Source organism: Amphiura filiformis, chromosome 4, assembly GCF_039555335.1.
Source record: "Amphiura filiformis chromosome 4, Afil_fr2py, whole genome shotgun sequence".
NCBI classification, from domain to species: domain Eukaryota; kingdom Metazoa; phylum Echinodermata; class Ophiuroidea; order Amphilepidida; family Amphiuridae; genus Amphiura; species Amphiura filiformis.
The window spans coordinates 83896874-83917003 of record NC_092631.1 but is presented as its reverse complement, the minus strand read 5'-3'; the positions used below and the strand labels follow the sequence as shown (position 1 = coordinate 83917003).

The 20130-nt window shown below is 36.4% G+C and overlaps 1 protein-coding gene across 1 annotated transcript; it reads left to right on the top strand.

Moving 5' to 3' along the window:
* The first annotated feature begins 677 nt into the window (after positions 1–677).
* LOC140151550 (solute carrier family 40 member 1-like) lies at positions 678–18564 on the top strand. Its single transcript, XM_072173935.1, has 8 exons — positions 678–932; positions 2500–2567; positions 6601–6760; positions 9538–9633; positions 10525–10668; positions 12260–12460; positions 15750–16655; positions 17467–18564. Exons 1-8 carry the CDS (start codon positions 683–685, stop codon positions 17811–17813), a joined length of 2172 nt encoding a protein of 723 aa, XP_072030036.1. The 5' UTR covers positions 678–682; the 3' UTR covers positions 17814–18564.
* Positions 18565–20130: the final 1566 nt, after the last annotated feature.

Genomic DNA, 20130 nt, shown 5'->3' with positions numbered 1-20130 from the left:
TTTATCACAATTGCTAAACGTTTAACGGATCATGCGTGTGTTTAACGGTACATATGCGTTTAACGTTCCCATGCCTAGTGTACGCACTTCAACCCTCCACAACATTGCATGCACACATTGGTGCCAAATGGCCCAGGCCCAAATGCTAAAAATTTATATCAAAAATTATATCAAAAAGATTTTTGTGGACTTAATGTTTATTCATACACTCTTAGATAGTGAGAACCAATCAGAGCACACATTAGTAAATTACTAGCCGTGCATAAATATTGTATAATTGCACGGGCGCGCACTCCGCGTAGTACGTGCAGTGCTTCCGGACGCGTTCATTTTTCTTGCGAGTGGATGCATTTATATTTGCTTGCATTTTCCAACATTTTTAGTGACAATTTTGTTATAAAAATAGCAAAAATCACTGGACTTTTTTCTCGTGTATGAAATAGGTTAATAAATGCTTATCACTTGTTGCTCAAGAAATTGTACAAAATAATGCACTCCCCCCTTCGGGGCTCGTGCATTAGACGCATCAACATCTCAGTACGTGTGCATTATTTTGTACAATTTCAACAAGTGATACGCATTTATTAACCTATAAATAACTCTGCAACATTTATGAGACTCAATGTTATATTTCTCTACATTAATGACATCTTTATTTGTATGATTATTTTATCAGGACAAAATGACCTCGGAAGCTTCATCCGTGAAATACGAGGCAGTCGATTCTGAAGAACTGCCAGCAGAAGAACCAAGTTTGGGAGAAACTATTGAAAGAAGCAAAAGTGACCCCACTGATGATGATGATGATGTTGCTGGTGATGATAATGGTGTGGATGGGACTGCTGGTAAGCTTGCTACAGATGTGAGGGCTGATGAAAGTGATCAACAGAATGATGATGATGCTGGGGGTGGTGAAGCTGAGGCATCAAAAGGTATGGAAATATAGGTGTGATTGGAATTTTATAAACAAAAATAGATTTTTATAAAATATTTGATTATTTTGAAAGAAAGTGGTTGGTTCACAAACACATGTGCACACATGGACAAATAAGTATGAAACGTACATACAATTTATTATACAACAGAGCTGAATTTGACTTGAGGATTTGAAATGTGATGGTTTGCAGTCTGCCAGATTCTAATGCATTCTGATCCGAAAAGTTGATTATGTCTGATCTGTCTGTGTTCATGCCACTGGGAGGGTAACCGAAATTGACAGACGGGGATGTATGCATAGTGGCTGCACATTGACCCTTTCACTTTTAAAGACTAGCCCAGCATCTCTCCCCACCCCCTCCTCATGTAGATTCCTGACAGGCTAAGGTACTTGTTGTGTTTGTTGATATTGGCAAATTCATAATGCATTGATGAATTATCATTTTGACATTTTAATAGTTCATGTAAACAGTATTTGACCTCTATCTATTGTCATAGAAATAAATTATGAATGATAACAGCTAGACTATCATGTCCTGTTTGACGATAAATTGAGGTCATTGACATCAAATTTGTTCATATTTTTCAGTACAAAAGAACCAATGTCTGTAATTTGACAGGAAAATAGACAGTCATTAATCTCTGTCACAAACAAGTCTGAGCCTGGCAGGCAGTGGCTGGTAACTGGCTAGCATTGCAAACATGTATGAATAACTGGCTGGTCAGTGGTGCTACAGTAGCATGAGTTGTCCAATTGGCTGGGTACCGTGACTGTGCATGAGCAGGGCCGTTCCTAGGGATTTTGCCGCCCTAGGCAAAGTCTCTTCCTGCCGCCCTACCAAAGCAGTGCAGTGGCGTACTAGCCAGGGGTTGTGGCCAAGGGCTCAATAAAGGATACATAATGGCGCCCCCGCCCATCCGTGAAACAGTTGCGCAGTTTAGAGGGGCGCAGAATCCTCCCTAAGGGTTGCGCCCAGGGCACGCCCCCCCCCTTGCCCCCGTCGCAACGCCACTGCACCAAAGCATATACCTCGCCCCTTTTTTATTTTTCCTCCCAATTTATCTTTTTATCCGCACCCATTTGTTCTTCCCTTTTCTTTCTCCATTCCCGTTTTTTTAGTTTTTCGCCTCCTTTTCTTCTGTTTTTCGCGCCCCTCTGCGCTGCGTTTGCCGCCCTAGGCGACCGCCTTACCTGGCCTAATGGTCGGAACGGCCCTGTGCATGAGATATTTTACATTTGACCTTATTTACTTTATAACTCCTGAACTAATCGAACCCTCATGGGAAGTACATGTATATAGGGGGCATATAGAAAAAAATGGAACCAATTTTAGTTTTATCCTTCAAGGTGTAAGGATGCCATAAAACATTGGTTCCTAATGTAGGAAAACTAAATGCTAACTCAAAAATCACCCATAGCACCTTGTGCTATATGTCTGGTAGAGAAAAGTAACATTGTAGTTAACCTGCTAAACTGGCTAGTACCAGGAAAAAGTTTTTAGGACACCCCATCACGTATGTATACATGTGACATTGTGTTGTTTGCATTTCTTTTATCTACAGGTCACTTTTGTTGTTGGGTTGAACAGACAGACTGTCTTATCTACAGTAGTCAAGCATTATCAGCATGGGTAAGCTATTATAATAGATCATTGTGATAGGAATTATTGTCACGGTGTCTTTCATTAGGAACATTAATGTGTCAAAAGATCTTTGACCTGGGTTAAGACTAAGTCCACATGAAGTATCATGACAGGACGTGTATGACTAGGCCTTTTATGATGAGATTTTCCTCCAAGATTGAAACAAGAATGTGTTTAATTGGGCTTTGAGTGCAAAATTTGGCCCCATCTTCATGATAGTCACCCTCGCGCATTGGGCATGAAGAGCATTGTATTTACACTAGTAATCAAATGCTGGTAGCGTTTTCACAATCGCTACCAGTGTCCAGTCGTGGCCAGTGATTTATCAATCAGATATCCCATTTCTGTTTTAAACGACAGAAGTTATGTGACAGAAAAATGCTATGGTCCTAGTGATTGCTTTGTATGATATGCCCATGAGTCTTTCTCACACATGCCAAGCCACCAAAATCTCATTCTTTTGACTACAATCTCACCCATCATGCAAATCTTACACTATGACATGTTAGTCCAAGAAACCTTTTTTATTCCTTTTCAAAACAGTGAAATATTACTTTCAAGCAATTGTTATTGACTGAAATCGTGAAGAAATAATATCATAAACTTTGCTTTGCTCTACTCAGCCAAAGTTGACTACCCTACAGTGCATCAATTTATATGTGTCCATGCTGTGGCATAACTAGACCTTGTAATACTGATTAGGTCTGAGTAAATATCATTGTATTCTAAGCAATCAAAGTATTGTGAAATAATGATATTTGTATGGGATGTATTTTATCAATGACATTTAAGCCACCTATGACCGGCTGCCCTATTTTAAGCTTTATATACACTCAGTCCCATATTTATATAACAGAGAAAAATTTACTTTAGATAAATGAGATCAAGTACAACAGAAAATGCCCTGTCATTTAGTTTAAAGTCAGTCACAAATTTCAGTAACTGAGTGTATTCAGATTTAGTATATCGCATTCGAACTAATTAGGCCCCTCCCTTAACCCTAACACAGGGCTTCAACTGGCCCTATATTTCCTATATTTCCTATATTTTTGAACTTTTCCTATATTTCCCTATAAAGTTGTAAAATGCCCTATAATTCCTATATTTTTTTTTCAAAATGTACGTATTTATTTTTACATGCACTGGCGGATACATGTGCCAAGAATAGAAAGCTGTAAATTTCTCAATAAGAGCAACAAACAGATTTGTTATGTTATATTATAGATAACTATACATTTGCTTAATTGAGTTATGAGGGTCCAATGTGTTTTAAACAAACATTATAATATTAATAACGGTCATATTAAATATGGTCATGTGTAATTGAGGCAGAGAAAAAGCGGGAGTTGTTACATTTTCCAACATGCTTCAGTGACATTTTACTATTATCTATTCCCTATTACCTATAGCTCTGTAATGCCAGTTATTGTGTCACTCCAATGAACCCTGGCCTAATCTTACCCAGGACACTGTGTTCTATAAGCTGCATATCCTATCAGCGACTGCTATATCTTCTTTAGGATTTTCAAAAGAAGTACCTGCATGTGCAACCATGACTGTTTCAAAATAGCCCGCCAAAGTCATGCAGGTAACTCCGAGGTTGTGCACTGAATTGGTTTGAATGAGGAATACTACGCCATTTGTTAGAAGTCACACATGAGTCAAGTGGATAACCTATATACATGAGGTGTCACTGGAATTGGAACAGATAGGAAAGTAGGGAATAATGTACTTTGGTTGTATCTGCATCTGCTTGCTACTGCCCAAATGCCAACAGTTGGGCTAGTATCTCATACAGGTTAGGCTAGCATGGCCACTGGTTGCAGGCAATTAAAATTTTGATGTAGGCAGATTTGGTGAGATAGTTCATGTCCACATTGTCCAGCATGACTTAAAATTAAATGTGACAGAGTTGCACCGCATCTGTTGGTGTCAGGAAGCATGTTCCACTCTAGGGTGGATATATTGACTGCAATGTCATTTTTGTGGCTCTGGTGTGGATGTAGATTAGAAGATGACCTGAGGACAGCCTAGTATGTAGTTTTCTTAGTCTTGGTTTGGATGAGATGTAATATGTTACTGTGTATGATATCACGAGTCTGCTTCATGGGACATAACATAGATGGCTTTGGTGCATCTTGATTCCCATTCAAGGTGTCTCAACATGTCAGAAACACTTTTCAAATTGTCTTGAATAGTCATGGACAAACTGGGCTCAGTGGCTGCATGTCTCTAAATCTTGTCAAGGGTGTCAATATTGTTTCTCTGGTGAGGATCCCATATTGTCTGACAATATGACTACAATGGGCAAACAAGTGCTTTTTACTTTGTTGACTTGTTACACAAGGGCAAGTTTCTTTGGAGAAGCCCCAAAGTTCTGTTTGGTACATGGTTTTACATGTATAGCGATCTGATTTATGTGTCTGTTCCAGGCAAGGTTTGATGAGATTGGCTTGTTTTTATGCCTGACTCTCACTAAAAAGCATTTGGAGTGATTGAAACCCATTTTCCAGTTGGTTTCCCAGTTGCAGACTGAGATGGTTTATGTCATTTTGAAGAATCCTGGAATCTTCAGCAGATTTGATTTCTTGATACACAATGCAGTCATTGGCGAATAATCTCACTCTCAACAAAAGACAGGTTGTCAGGCAGATCATTGATGTAGATTAAAACAGCAAAGGCCCCAATAAGTGTAATTTACTACATGTATGTGATAAAACCAAAAGGTTCACTGCACTTCCATTATACTTAAGATATAATGTGAAGATACTGTGCAGTAGAATATTCCAACAAATTCATGTGTCATTCCAGACATCATGTTAACTGAAATCATGTTTCTTCTACATTTTTGTCGTATTATCTGTTTTACATACATGTACAAAAGTACAAGTGTAAGGTCTCACTTAGAAATAAAACAAAATAATTAGTATGTTTTTGACAGATGCATTACTGTACTGACACTTTTGTGTGAAACAAAAACAATTTTATAAAAATATAAGCAAGTATATAACACATTTATCCCAATTCATTGCACATGATCATATGCTTTCTTGAGTGGTGGATAGATGCAGGGAAATGGAGGAGGCCATTACCTGTGCAAATTATGCGCGCACTAGTAAGAAGGAACAGTTACTGTTAAATACAGTAAATATTGTTCAACTGTGTTGATAAATATCCTCTATTCTACGGACATATCCATCGTTTGCCCTATATTTTAACTACATTTTTCCCAAAATATTCCTATATTATCCCTATATTTTTTCCCAAAATGGTCCTATATTATCCCTATATTTTTGTAAGAGTTAGGTTGAAGCCCTGCTAACATGCATGCTATCAGAAGTTAAAGAAGAAATGAAAAAAGAGAGAAGATGAACAAAGAAGTCACTTGGCACCCGGATTCAAACCTTGGACCCCCGAATGCCAAGCACACGATCACGGACCGTTAGCCACACGGGTTATGCTGCCTCAGGCAGCGATTCCGTGAGCATATATCACTTAGGGTGATTGCGTCATCGCAGACCCTGGGATTCAGGCATGCGCAATGGTTTTCATTGTGGTATTCACCAGTGAAGTGGTTACAGAACTCCTTGGTAACTGGATCACGCACCTTTTGGATTGGTAGTATATGCCATAGACTGTGTTGCGATCATTTCGATCATGATGCAGAACTCAAAAGCCTGATCCAGTTGACATAGTGATAATCGGATTACAGGTAACACTTCGCTGGCAAATTTTGTGGTATTTATGGGTGTTAGGGTTAATGATGAGCACCCCACAGAATTTTGTAAGCAACAACTGCTAAAGTGCCCACTTCTCAAATCACCAGGTGCGACTAAATCCCATATATCTAAATATTTTACTATAGAATCTTCCAGTTTAAGGATTATGATGATATTTACTGTTAATGCTTGTAAATTCCAAGTTTACATTTATTTCATCATTTTATTAGTGTGTTGCGATGTTCCTTCAACAAACTCATAGTTCTTGACAAGTTAAAAACTATACACTTATGATTTTTCAGGGAGACAGAATGTGGTCATTTGCTGTTGCTCTCTTCCTGGTAGATTTGGAGGATAATTCACTCAGATTAACAGCCATCTTTGGGTTTTCTTTAGCTATATCAGTACTATTGTTTGGTGCTCTTGTTGGTAGATGGGTAGACAGAACACCAAGATTAACAGGTAGGTTGCAGTATACAAATACTACATGGTTTGAAGGGAAATAGGGGAAAATAGTGACCCTATTTTCCTGAAAATACCATTTGGTATTTTTATTACACCTCAGAAAATATTATGAGAAAATGACACCAATTCACAACATTTAACCCTAACCGTACTAAACAACAAAAAACCACAGTTCACAAAGCATCAGGCAGGTATCCCACATGATGCGATTGCGTCATCATGCGAACAGTCATATGGTCGCGGAAAGCTTGGCCGGGCAAGCTACACCCCTGTGGCAAGGTAGGCCCGTACACGTGTCTGGCACCCGAGGGGTCGGGGTTCAAAACCGCACCCGAGAAAAAAAGTTCTCTCTTCTTTCTTTTTTCCTTCCTCCTTTCCTTCCCCTTGCCAAAAAGCAGCGAGGGTATTAGGGTTAAAAAGAAAACTTGGAAGTTAAGCTTCGGATTTGAGAGCTCTTCTAGGCTGAGCCTTGCTAGGCTCTGCACACGCAATTCCCTTCTCCTCGCAATATATCTTGAACAGCTTCATGGTTTTATGAATCATAAGTTGGGTGTTTCGAGCATCCTTTTGCAGAATTAGTTCTGCAATATCTGCTTCGGAGAGCAAAGGACTTCTTTCCATGGATGCTGCCATTTTTGTTGTTGCTTCCAGTTTTATCATACCTTCGCATATCGAAAAAACACGTTTATGAAAGGGAGTACGAACTTTTGTCTCTAAGGATGATGATATTGTGAATAGGGGAAAAACTTTTGTCCGGTAAGATGGGTCACACTGCGGATAGGTCAATTTACTTGGGTTGTGTCAAGTTCCAATTGACCAATAAATTGGTGTCATTATCTCATGAATATGTATGAGGTGTAATTATTATTATTATTTATTCTTTCTTTATTGAGAATTATACTGCTTCAGTGACAAGCACTGCTTTTCAAGCAGGCCCTCATTGATACATGTTATATAGCAACAAAATATATTACGATACACAATATTTACAAAGTATCATACAGTATTTACAATGTATTTACAATATATTACAAATAAGTATAATGGTATCATCAACTACAAGATAATTATAAATACCATGATTCAAAATACAGAAATACAATAATTATATTTATATACAAAAATCAAGCAAGTAAATGAATAAAATATAGATAAAGACCGCCTAAATTTCTTTAATTTTTGATTGAAATTGGCCTAAAGTCATATTTTCCATCTGAGCTCTTACTGTCGGTGGCAAAGAATTCCATGCATAGGCTGCCCTGACATGAAAAGAACGTTGACCTGAATTTGATTTAAATTTTGGTACAATCAATGTATTAGAAGTATGATTTCTAGTTATATGATTATGGTTATCATGAACAAAATCAAATTGAGAAGATAAGTATGATGGATATTCATTCTTTAAAAATTTGAAAACAGTCATTAATAGAGTATTATGCCATCTTTGATCAAGTTTAACCCACTGCAATGTATTCATTAAATCATTAGTTGGTGTCCTTATATCTGCTGAGAGAATTATTCTAGCTAAATTATTATGAAGTACCTGAAGCCTATTATGGTACTCTACACTAAAATTTGACCAGACCATGCTTCCATAATCAAAGTGGGGAATAACAAGAGCATTGGCTAACATTACAGTGGTTTTGTATGGAAGGAAATATTTTATACGTTTTATTATGCCAGTTCTTTTGGAAATAGTTTTACTAACATTATCAACATGAGCTGACCAAGACAGCTTGCTATCAAATTTCACACCTAGATATTTAAACTCATCTACTCTTTCAATATCATTGTTGTTATATATTAAATGTACATTGTTGAACTTTTCAAGCATTTTGTTTGTACCAAAGATCATAAACTTTTTCTTTTCAACATTTAAAGTGAGTTTGTTTACTTTGAACCATTCAGCTACCCTACTTAGACATGACTCCATTTGAATTTTAAGATCAGATTCATTTTTAGCTTTACACATTAAAGAGGTATCATCTGCATACATTACAGTTTTACATTCAGACACAGCATTAGGTAAACAGTTAACAAAAATTATAAACAGTAAAGGACCTAAAATTGAGCCCTGAGGAATACCAATATCAATTGGCCTAAAGTCAGAAAAAATTGAGTTAACATTAACAGTTTGTTCTCTGTTGTTTAAGTATGATTTAAACCATAATAATTCATCCCCACATACCCCATATTGTTTAAGTTTCCTAATCAGAATATCATGATTTACAGTATCAAATGCTTTCTTTAAATCTATAATAAAGCATTATATTGGCTAGTTGCATAAATTGGGGGGGAGGATTGAGTCCACTCTGTCATGACCCAAGCCCTCTTCCTTGAGCTCCTCTAAATAAATTACAGGTTATACAGGTGTCTCGTAGATTTCCCCTCCTATACACACTTTATTTCCCCCTTATAATCCCCTTATTTGTGACCCAGTCTGAGTCAATAAGGTACATATTGCAACAATCACCATTTTCATTTTTAAGCATGTGGAGCAAGGTCAAAATTGGTATATTTCCAATAATATATGAACTCCGATATTTTGTATACTGTTAATTTATTAAAAGCATAACATGGTCTCTGGACTTAATATTTGGCCTTTATTGATTTATTACTTTGTCGACGTCGGATCTTGAGATTTGATGATTGTTGACGAATTATGAAAGTGTTACTCAACAACAGCCGTAATATCCATTTCATGAAGTGATTGCTAAAACAATGTGCCAAGTTGATCAGAAGTTAATTCTTTAATGTTTTTGTTTTTGTTTCAGCCGTAAGAACTGCCTTGCTTTGCCAGAATTCATTTGTCATTGTTTGTGCCATCATATTGTTATTTCTTCTGCGATACAAAGACCAATTATTCCAAGGTAAAGAAAGTGTCTCATAAACAGCATTGTTAAATTTTCATTTCATTATCAAACTATTGTCTTCTTGACTATAAAAAAGATCATCATCATCCAGTGCATCATTGATATGAACAAACCATAAGATAAACTTCAAAGACAACATTCAATCCCCGTTTTCCTCGAAAAAACAGTGTTGAGTTGAAGAGATATTTTGCTATATTTCTGGAGAGTTTCTGTGTTTGTGCAATATGAGTGCTAATGTGCTATAATGAAGAAATCATTTGTATGACCTGAATTCCATTATTTACCTACCATCATGAACAACAGGCAAACATGAATGACTTCAAAATTACAATACGCTGGCGAAGTTACGTAATAATCGGATTAACTACCATAGCAATAGGTGAAAACAATTTTTGAATATACCGCGCTGCACTGATACCTTCACGCGGTACCTCTGCATTGAACCATATCGTGCTGATCACTTGCACCTGTAAGATTAGTATCTTTGAAAAGACCAGTATTGTATTCAATCTATGATTGCAGACATACACAGGTGATGAGTGTAACCTGCTTGTAGTGCAGCGCGATATGTTCAAAATTGTTTTCACCTATTGCTATGGTAATTAATCCGATTAATTACGTAACCGCCAGCGTGATAGACCATTTAGTATTTCCCAAAATTTTGTTTTTGCATAAGAAATTGCACACATTGGACTTATTGGGTATGTGCATTGATGATATGCACATTATTGAAACATAAGGCTTTCTTTGCAAATATTTTGGTAATATTAAACTAATGTGATTTGTAGGAGAAGTCATTGAGTTCAAGGATATATTTGAAGCTAGAAATAATTATTTTTGCTGTAGCTGCATTATCTATTCTATAGTTATTATATGTTTTCTTTTCAGCATGGTATCCAGGCCTATACCTACTATGTTTACTGGTGATTTTATTTGGTGTGATAGCCAACCTGTTCAGTCTAGCCCAAAAGATTTGTATTCAAAAAGACTGGGTGGTGGTATTGGCAGGCAACAACAAAGACAGATTAGCTGGTAAGTATTCATGGAATGGTTATCTTTTATGAATGCATACTGACAAAAATACATCCCTGTTGTGCAATACTCAGAGTTCAGATAGTGAACATAGCAAAGGCTAGACTAAATCCATCGGTCGTCTAAACTGCACATGAAACTGTAATTTAATTTTTGGTATGGGTGTACGGCACGGAGCGCCGAGTTATTGGAACTAAGAACTGATTTTGGGGAACTGAAATTTAAACCGTTTGAGCGGGTCTAGTGAACTAAAATTGGGCCAAATTATAGGCTACGGAGCTAATTTTTTTTAAATTCTAAATTTGAGCTAAAGAGCTACAATTGTCAGAGTTTGAACTGGAGCATGATCCAAATGTGGGTCTTATGGAACTACCGGAGACCCTGAAAAGGGATTCTTGACCACCGCACATACCCGTACCACCTTTACATGCGAGTGCCCCCTCTGTGAGACAGCTTTGCACTGCATTGTAATGCATTTAAAAAAATTAATAATGTCACATACTGTCAGTATAACAAAAAGCAAGGATCCATTAGTTATATGGGATTGTAGCAGTCAAGGTGAAGCATTCACCTTGAAGCAATCAGTGAAGCATTTTGACTCTGGTTAATTGTTGTTCGGCGATGCAAGTTCAAGCCTGACACAGTCTCTGTTTCTTTTGAACTAATTGAGCTAATTTGAAATTCACCTGGACCTAACCGCTACCTGTCTCTGCTATCCGTACAAGAATTTGGGGAGTTGATCCTTTTTGCTTTTATTGTGTCATATGTAGGGTGAGTACGTCTTAGCTGCACATACCTGATTGTTGCTACATGGTTTATACATGTGTCTTGCAATGGTCAGCAAGTGTGCTGAGGCTTGTGGTTTCACACCTGTGCAATGTGCATAGTGCACTATAAATCACTGCTTTTGTTGTTATTGTTGAGATGAGAAAACTTCAACTTGAATATGGATTGATGGTTAATATACCTTGTTAACTTATTTCACTATGTGGGACATGGTCGAGGAGATTGAATCCAATAAACATGGGTTATTCCTTCATGTAATTTTACACGAAATTAGGGTTAGGGTTACTGTAGAGATTCATCAGGTTTGTTATTGTTCAAATAATTACAGATTGTTTTTACAAAACCAATATATTGTGGTGAATAGATTTTAATAACTCACCAGCTGACGTTTCATCCGTCTTGTTCAGTCGGATTTCTTCAGAGGGTTAGGGTTAGTTTAGGGTTAGGATTAGCTTACACGAAATAATTACATGAAGGATCAACCTAAACATGTAACAAGAATGTTAAATATCACACCCTGGGCATCACACATGGGGCATCTACTAAGAGCTTGTCTCCCACAACTAATAACAGCTTTGTGCCCTTTTCTTATTGGCCTTGGAAAAGTCCCTTTTGGTATTGGACTGGCTGGAATCCAGCTTTAGCATTTGTGATGTGCATGGTGGACCAATTCATTTAAGAAGTTATTAAAATACTGTGGTTTTTCCCATTAGGCCTTTTAGTTAGTTACTCAGCAAATTGATTTGCAAGACCAAAATCTTTCTTAATTACTCTGATCTTTTGACCGCCTTTTTTACTGTTTCAGCAATGAACGCCATGATTCGTCGCATTGATTTGTCAGTTAACATCTTGGCACCGATCATTGTTGGTCTCATTATGAATTTTGCTGGCATGACAATCGCTGCTGTGTATATAGCTGCTTGGAATGTAGGCTCCATGATAGCAGAGTACTTTTTGTTGCTAAAAGTTTATAAAAAAATGCCAGCGTTAGCAAGAAAAGGCAAAGGTAAGTGCTATCTATAATAAATTACAGAGTTGGAAAACTTTTTGCGATAAAAACTCGAAAAGTGGTGATGCATTTGCAAATTGCATTTTTGCAAAAGCAAGTCATACACCGAGTTACGCTGCATATTCACCTCATTTTTAGCTCAATTTGCGAAGCAAAATTGAACTATAGGCATGATCCGGATTCTCGATGTTTTTTCTTTCTCTTGCTACATCGTTTGAGTAATGGAGCTGGTAATTTGAGGTGGCGATCTTTGCAAGTTTGTTCATGAAAGTTACTTATTTTGCTGGGAAAAAATGGACAGGAAGTGTGCTTTTTCGAGCAATTTGTCACGAAAAAATTGTGCAGTTTCACAAGAATAATCTCATTCCTAGATTTCTTACATGCTACACCAGGTTTAACCTTGGTGTTTTAACCAATATAAGTCATCTGTTACATGTTTACATTTTAGCTTTGCCAATGATGTTACTGTGTTTTATGGAGGTTTAGATTTGGAGCATGTGTATTTTTGCAGAGACCTCTCAGATATTTGTGAGGATAGTTTTACATAGTAATTATTTTTTATGTGAGATTGTAAAATTCTAAAGCTCCCTAAATATGCATAAACCACTAAAACCTAATGTCAACAGTAGAGTGTTTGTTCAAGTGCTTGACAAGGACAAAGTAATCAGGGTTGCCAAGCTCATGGTTTGGTAGCACAAATGGGTTACTTTTGAAGATTTTCCCTGAGACTTCCAACAATTTCCTGTCCCACAGAAACAGATGGTTAAGAAAAAAATTGGGTGGCTTTTCAGCAATGCAGGTGCAATTTGGATGTCTTGAAGCCTACATTTATTTAACTAATTAACAGACACAGATAAATTTGGGGTAAACTTAGTAATTGGAATCCTTGAGAGCGTTCACATGGTAGATTTCCCCCCAAGTTTTTGTCCGAGAGCCACTATGCTCAAGCAAAAATTCCTCTGTGTGGACTGGACATGCCTAAAGACAAATATTTATTACTGCTAATATTCCTGTCAGTTTATACCTGAAGATATTTGGTGCCCATTCATTTATTTATTATTCATTAACAATTTATATGCAGAATAACCTCAGCACCTTGCCTCCCTCCTGAGCAGTGGCATTGGGAGCTAGGGGGAAAGTTGCATCCCCAACACAGAAATTTCCAGTGATGAAAATGGGGATGGGGATCGGAGTATGTCATTAAAATGACTGAAAAAGGTCAAAAATTGACAAATGGGGACAGAGTTTGGCTTTACTCCCTTTTACACTAAAATGCTGGCTATGCTGTTGTTCCTAAGGCCACCTTTGTTTCAGATGGACATTTTATTGTGAAAGGACCTATATGTCATTGCACAAGAAATACAATAAAAAATTTCCACATAGCCCCTGAATTAAAAGTATTTAATTATTATTGTAATCACTCAAAAGCATTTTGTGAGAATTTTACACCTGAACTAAGTGCTATTCAATTTTTATGGGCATTTTTATTTTACATGTAAAGTCTATGGGGGTGATGATTAGAAATGGACAGCAATATTGACAAACCCTCATTTTGGGCTATTTTAGTCACTAAAATGACCATAAAAAAGAATAGCACTTAGTTCGGCTGTAAAATTCACACACACAATGCTACCTTAGTGAGTACAAACATAATTAAATACATTTCATTCGGGGGCTATAGCAAAAAAAAAAAAATTTCCTATACCTTAAAGCCTTAATATACGATCTTATAATATGAAATTGGTTAATTTTTTTCAAACCTGAATTTTTTTACATATTTGTAATGTTTACACATGTCCCAACTTGCACCTAAATGGAATCAGCCAAATTTGTTGTCTTTGTAGGTCAACAGAGCAAAGTTCGACATATTATCATAATTTTAAAAATTATGATAATATGTCCTCCCATAGAACTGCATGTTAAATGGTCAAAATAACTAATGGGGTTTCTTTCACTTTACCTCGTTATTTCAACTTAAAACGGACAGCAACCCTTCCCGGCAGTTATTACCGGTACTAATATTATTTCAACATTTTGAATAAAGAATAACAAAATTAAAATTTGACGAAATCGTACATTAAGTCTTTAATGGTTATGGAACAAAGGTGGAGGGCCCTGTTACACATAAATGACCTTTTTTATATACATGTACATTATGCCACGTAAAATTAAAATTTTGTTTCACATCCCCACCATGAGAAGTGGATCTAATGTAACACCAAGATACTTGAATTCATTTGTATGATCAAGCATGTCATATTGTTGAACTTGGTAAGAATGTGAGATGCACCAAATACTATATTATTTAGTTTTATTGTTAATGTTGAGAGTTAACTCGTTTTTATAAAACCAACTAGCAATATTCTTGACATAAATAAATAAAGAAATGTTATAAACACAATTAAATACCAGTATATTAAACAAACCCAATTTGATATATTCAACGGTTATACATATATCTGAACATTACGTCAAATTTCAAATAACAATTGAGCTACAGCACCCTTGGTGCTCTTGTTTTCAATCTCAGCGTTTAAAATCCCAAAATGAGCAAAAACAGCCTAAAATACATTATCCAGTGTCCAAAAAATATTGTACGGTTACTAAGCTGTCACATATATCTTAAGCATCACTGGTTTTGCATCAACCTTTTTACATCAAAAATAGCTATAAAAACATGAATTTTGGAACAAAATAAAGCTTTTCCGACAGAATAAACGGTATGTTTGTACAGTTGAAAACAAGTTTTAACCTTGTTCAGAAAGTTTAATTTGATAAATTAGCCATTTTAACCTGATCTCGGGTGGTCTAAAAGTCAGGATCACCTTATTAAACATCACCAAATTGAGCTATCAAATCAGAGGTTTGGTAACATCAATGTAATAGCTGTTGTAGCAGGTAGCCAATCAGATTGGATTTGGTATTGATTCCCAAATGAATGGTCACTTGATGATAATGAATTTATAGACCAATGATACTGTTTGTCAATTACAGTTATATATACAGTTTTGGAAACTTTTGTTATATAGATAAATGACAAAACAAATGAAGCAATAAATTTATAATTTACTTAGTGGGTGCCACCACTTACCTAACCTATTTTGTTATTCTTAATCATAATTGTAATCAGACCTGGAAGAAATTGGTAATTTGACAACCTCCTTGCTTGGAAATTTGATCATTTGGAGGGAAATTTTGCTTTTCTGGATAAAGAAATACATAAGAAGGCAGCAGTTGCTACAATGTATTACTAACAAAAATGGTATTTTCCATTCAATTCTTACAGATGAGCAACCAGCAGAAAGCCAAACATCTCAGACAGAACAAGATGTAATGTTACCATCTCAAGATAATCAGCAGTCACAAGACGAATCAGACAAGGTGGGCACATCAGGAACAACATCACCTCAAGATGAAACAGGAGAACAAAACCAAGTGGAGGAATCCAAAGGCTGCTGCAGCTGGCATCGGAAATTTCTAAAGTCATTTACCAACACTTACGAAGCGTGGAAAACTTATAAATCTTACACGGTATCATGGGCTGGAATGGGTATTGCAATGTTTTATATGACAGTCATGGGATTTGATTCCATTACAAATGGTTATGCATATTCATTAGGAGTTCCTGAATATGTGATTGGTATCATGAGGGCGCTTGGCTCTATTTCAGGAATCATAGGAACACTTTTATTTCCTTTTCTTCACAAACGAATCGGCTTAGAAAGAACTGGACTGTATGCAACGACAATGGTAATTCTTTGTTTATGTATTTGTACTGGATCCATTTGGGCACCTGGTAGCCTGTTTGATCCATTTTATTATCAGAGAAGTGGGCCACCTCCTACTATTGATGCAAGCACCCCTCTTAACTATGTGGTAGGTTCCACGCCACAATTTGACAATGTGGATCAGACTAGTACACTACAAAATAGGGGTGATTTGTTAGATTTGATTAACAGTACTTTAATTACAGACATTGTTACAGAAGTTACTACTCCGTCTTTCACCTCATCATTCGTTACCACACCGACAGATATCATCACATCTACAATAGCAAGTATGACTTCAAGGAATAATTCGGATTCAAATCCAAACCAAATTGGTTTTACAGAGTGTGTGGACTACATAGGAGTGGAACATAGTTATTGGACAGCTGTGCTTTTCTTTGGAGGCCAGATACTACAGCGAATGGGTGAGTAAATCATGTTTGTTTCTGCCAATAAACATTAGATATATTAATAATAAGCAAGGAGAGTCAGAATCAGAAGGCAAAAATGTTTTACAGGGTGGGCAAAAATTAATTACAATTTTTCAATTTCAATTGGTATAACTTGTTGTTTTCAAAAAAAGTAGATTTCATTCAAAAATTAAGTGTTGAGAAAATTGAAAATTGGCATGGGTGATGGAAAACTGGAAATTAATTTTCCTTAGCCTTACTTTTTGCTTATGGGCATAACCGGCCTCTGTGTATCAATTTTTATTTGGTGGGCTCAAAAGCAGATGTATCTACATCTGATACATGCTGCACTAGATGATTGCACAAAGAGGTATATTGTCAACATTATTACAATTTAATAAATGAATGAATAATGAAGCAATTTCCCCAATAGGTCAGAGTTCAACCTGTTCCAAAACTGCCAAAACTGTCCCCCAATGCTTTAGGAATTTGTAATGCCGATGTCGCTTATTAACTGATGTGACAACTTCTGGATAGCCACAAAGACATGTCTCTATTTACCACTGTACATTAGCATAGAGCTCAGCAGCACAAAGACTCAACTCCACATTAGTCATTGGAAAGGTATGTTGAGTTCTATGTGACTAAATAAACATGTCTTTGTGCCTAACCAGATGCATTCACAACACCTAATAATTATTGCTGTTGATCAAGACTATCATGTATGTTATAATCATGATAAAAAGGAATACCCAATGTAAACTTGAGGTAATTCCCATGTATGTGACACAATGACTTTACACTCTATATATTGGGTTTGTTGCAGGCTTGTGGGTCTTTGACCTTGTAGTAACTCAATCCATCCAAGAGAACATCAAGGAGAATGAGCGAGGTGTGTTCAACGGTGTCCAGCGTTCTCTGGAATGCTCTATGGACATGCTGCATTTCATCTTGGTCATCATTCTTCCCTGCCCAGCAACATTTGGTTTCCTCATCATCCTATCATTGATCTTTGTGTTAATTGGTTCGTGGTTTTTTGCTGTGTATTCGCACAAGATTCGTGGACATCTGTTTCATCCAGAGAAATTCACTGTCATCTGTCATCCACATCAAAATGGTGGAGGTAGAATACCTAATGGGACTGCTAATGGGGATGCACCAACACCTGTGTGAGGCGACGGATTCTCTCTTAAGACCCGGAGGACCCGATTCCTGTATGTACTAGAGCGAGAGAGGACTAGAAGAAAATGTGACTCCTGCATAGGGTATGACGTCACATGTCAAGTGGTCTATATAATGCAGAGTTTAGAGTTAAAAAATGATGATGTACTTGCTTTGGGAGAATGCCATACTTGTAAAAACTATTATAAGGTGAATGGTTATTGCTTTATGCAGGAGCACTGGTGAATAAGGTGAATGGTCATTGCCCAATGCAAAAGTGCTGGGCATATAAGGTTTCACCTCTGTATGTGACACTGGGGTGCATTTTCTGTTCAATGCTTATATGTGATTTGGGTGCTTTTTGAAAGTTGATGTTCACAGATGATACCCCGTGTCAATGTCAAGTGCTGGCATGAATCTTTTTCAAGCTTTACTTTTAGTACTTCATTCACCTTACAGTATTATCAGTTTATGATATGTATACTATGATCAGCTTGTAATAGGCGAGAATTAATCGGTTTGTGTTACTGCGCACGCCAATAAAATCCCAACTTACACCTGCATAAATTCACAACAGCGCATGTCAGTCACACAATACGCAAAGCACATTTCGTGTAGGTTCTGCGTGTATGCCATTCTATATCAATCTATGATGTTATGAGTCCTGTCAGGGCCTAGATTTTGATGAGAATCACAGAATCGATTCTCGTAATGATTCTCGTAAGGTTCGCTTGCGAGAATCAACTTCTCTCATTGTATCATACAGTAAAGCAGTATTCAGACTTTTTATTGTACGTAAAATATTGTATGTACAATATGTACGTTATTTAATCTATTGCCATTCTATTTCCAGTAATGTTTAAGTTCTAACGAATGTTTGATGACGTTAAATCGATAATATATTTCTGCTACATATTGTATGTAATATATTATCGATTTTTCGTCATCAAACATTCGTTAGAACTTAAACATTACTGGGAATAGAATGGCAATAGATTAAATAACGTAGTTATGTTGCATACAATATTGTACGTACAATACTCGGAGTCTGTGGAGCGCTTTAGTGCAGTGACTATGATGGATTTGATTCTTGCAAACCAAGACGAAATCTAGGCCCTGCCCCTCTATTACAAGCTGATCAGAGTATAGTCCTAAGTCTTGTTATATAAAACAACTGAGACCATACTTCTTTTGTAAACTCTAAAGATAAGGTGAATGGCTAAGATTGGCTGTTGCCTAACACATGAACACTAGGCATATAAGGTATGTATGTGACATAGTGGTTGAACGTAGAGTTCTATGGGGACTTAGGTCTGTACATGCACAAAACAGGTTAGACCAGGTCTAACTATAGATCTGTCTAACTATGGAGATTAGTCCCACAGAGAAGGAACTTTTTGGTATTTAAGCGCACTGTGGCGATGGACCAATTTTGACTCGCACTTACAGGAAAAGGAAATAAGTTATGTTGCTGTAATTTGCAAGATAGTTACAAAATATAATTGGCATTAACTTTCCCAATTTTTACAGAAAAATATTGAAAAATAAAAGAATGAGCTCAATTTAGAAATATATGTGCAAGCTGTGCACAGCTGAGCTCCCTGCATGTACATTGTATATGGGAGTGTTCTAATCGAGTTGATGGTTCATTGGTCATCCCTATAAAGATTGTACACTATAGCTTTTTGAGTTTTCATTTTGCAATTTAATGATTTGTGAATATAATAATTATTAGATGTACATGAAATTGGTTAATGAATATTGCATGGTGTCTAAGGTCATGTTATCACTGTAGACACAAACAAGGGGACCGGGTCCACATTGATTTTGCATTCTCACTGAGTGATTATTATTATTTATTATTATTATTCAAGGTTTATAAATACACCAAACAACTGATGTAGTATTTAGTACACTTACTTGGATGTTATATGATCCACATAATACTTTGGGCTGCCATGCTAGTGATGGATTATAAATACTATAATTACAAATTTATTAAATAAAAAAATTAAAATTATATTTCTCAGAGGGTAGATGACACAAGCTGACCAATTAACAATCCCCATTAATTAAGTCACTGTATATCAATTAGCATGCACTTGATATAATTACGGGCATTTGTGCATATATTGGTGCTATATGGCACCAAATATATCTTGTACTCTTTTGTCTTCAAAGTAAAAAATAAACTTGTTTGAAGAGGGGTTGCTACTTGCTGTATTAACGTTTGTGCTATACAAAATGTTTATGATAATTATTATAAATAATGGCTGAATATTATTTTTTTACAATTTTCAAAATAAAATGTATACTGTAACTTTTTGTC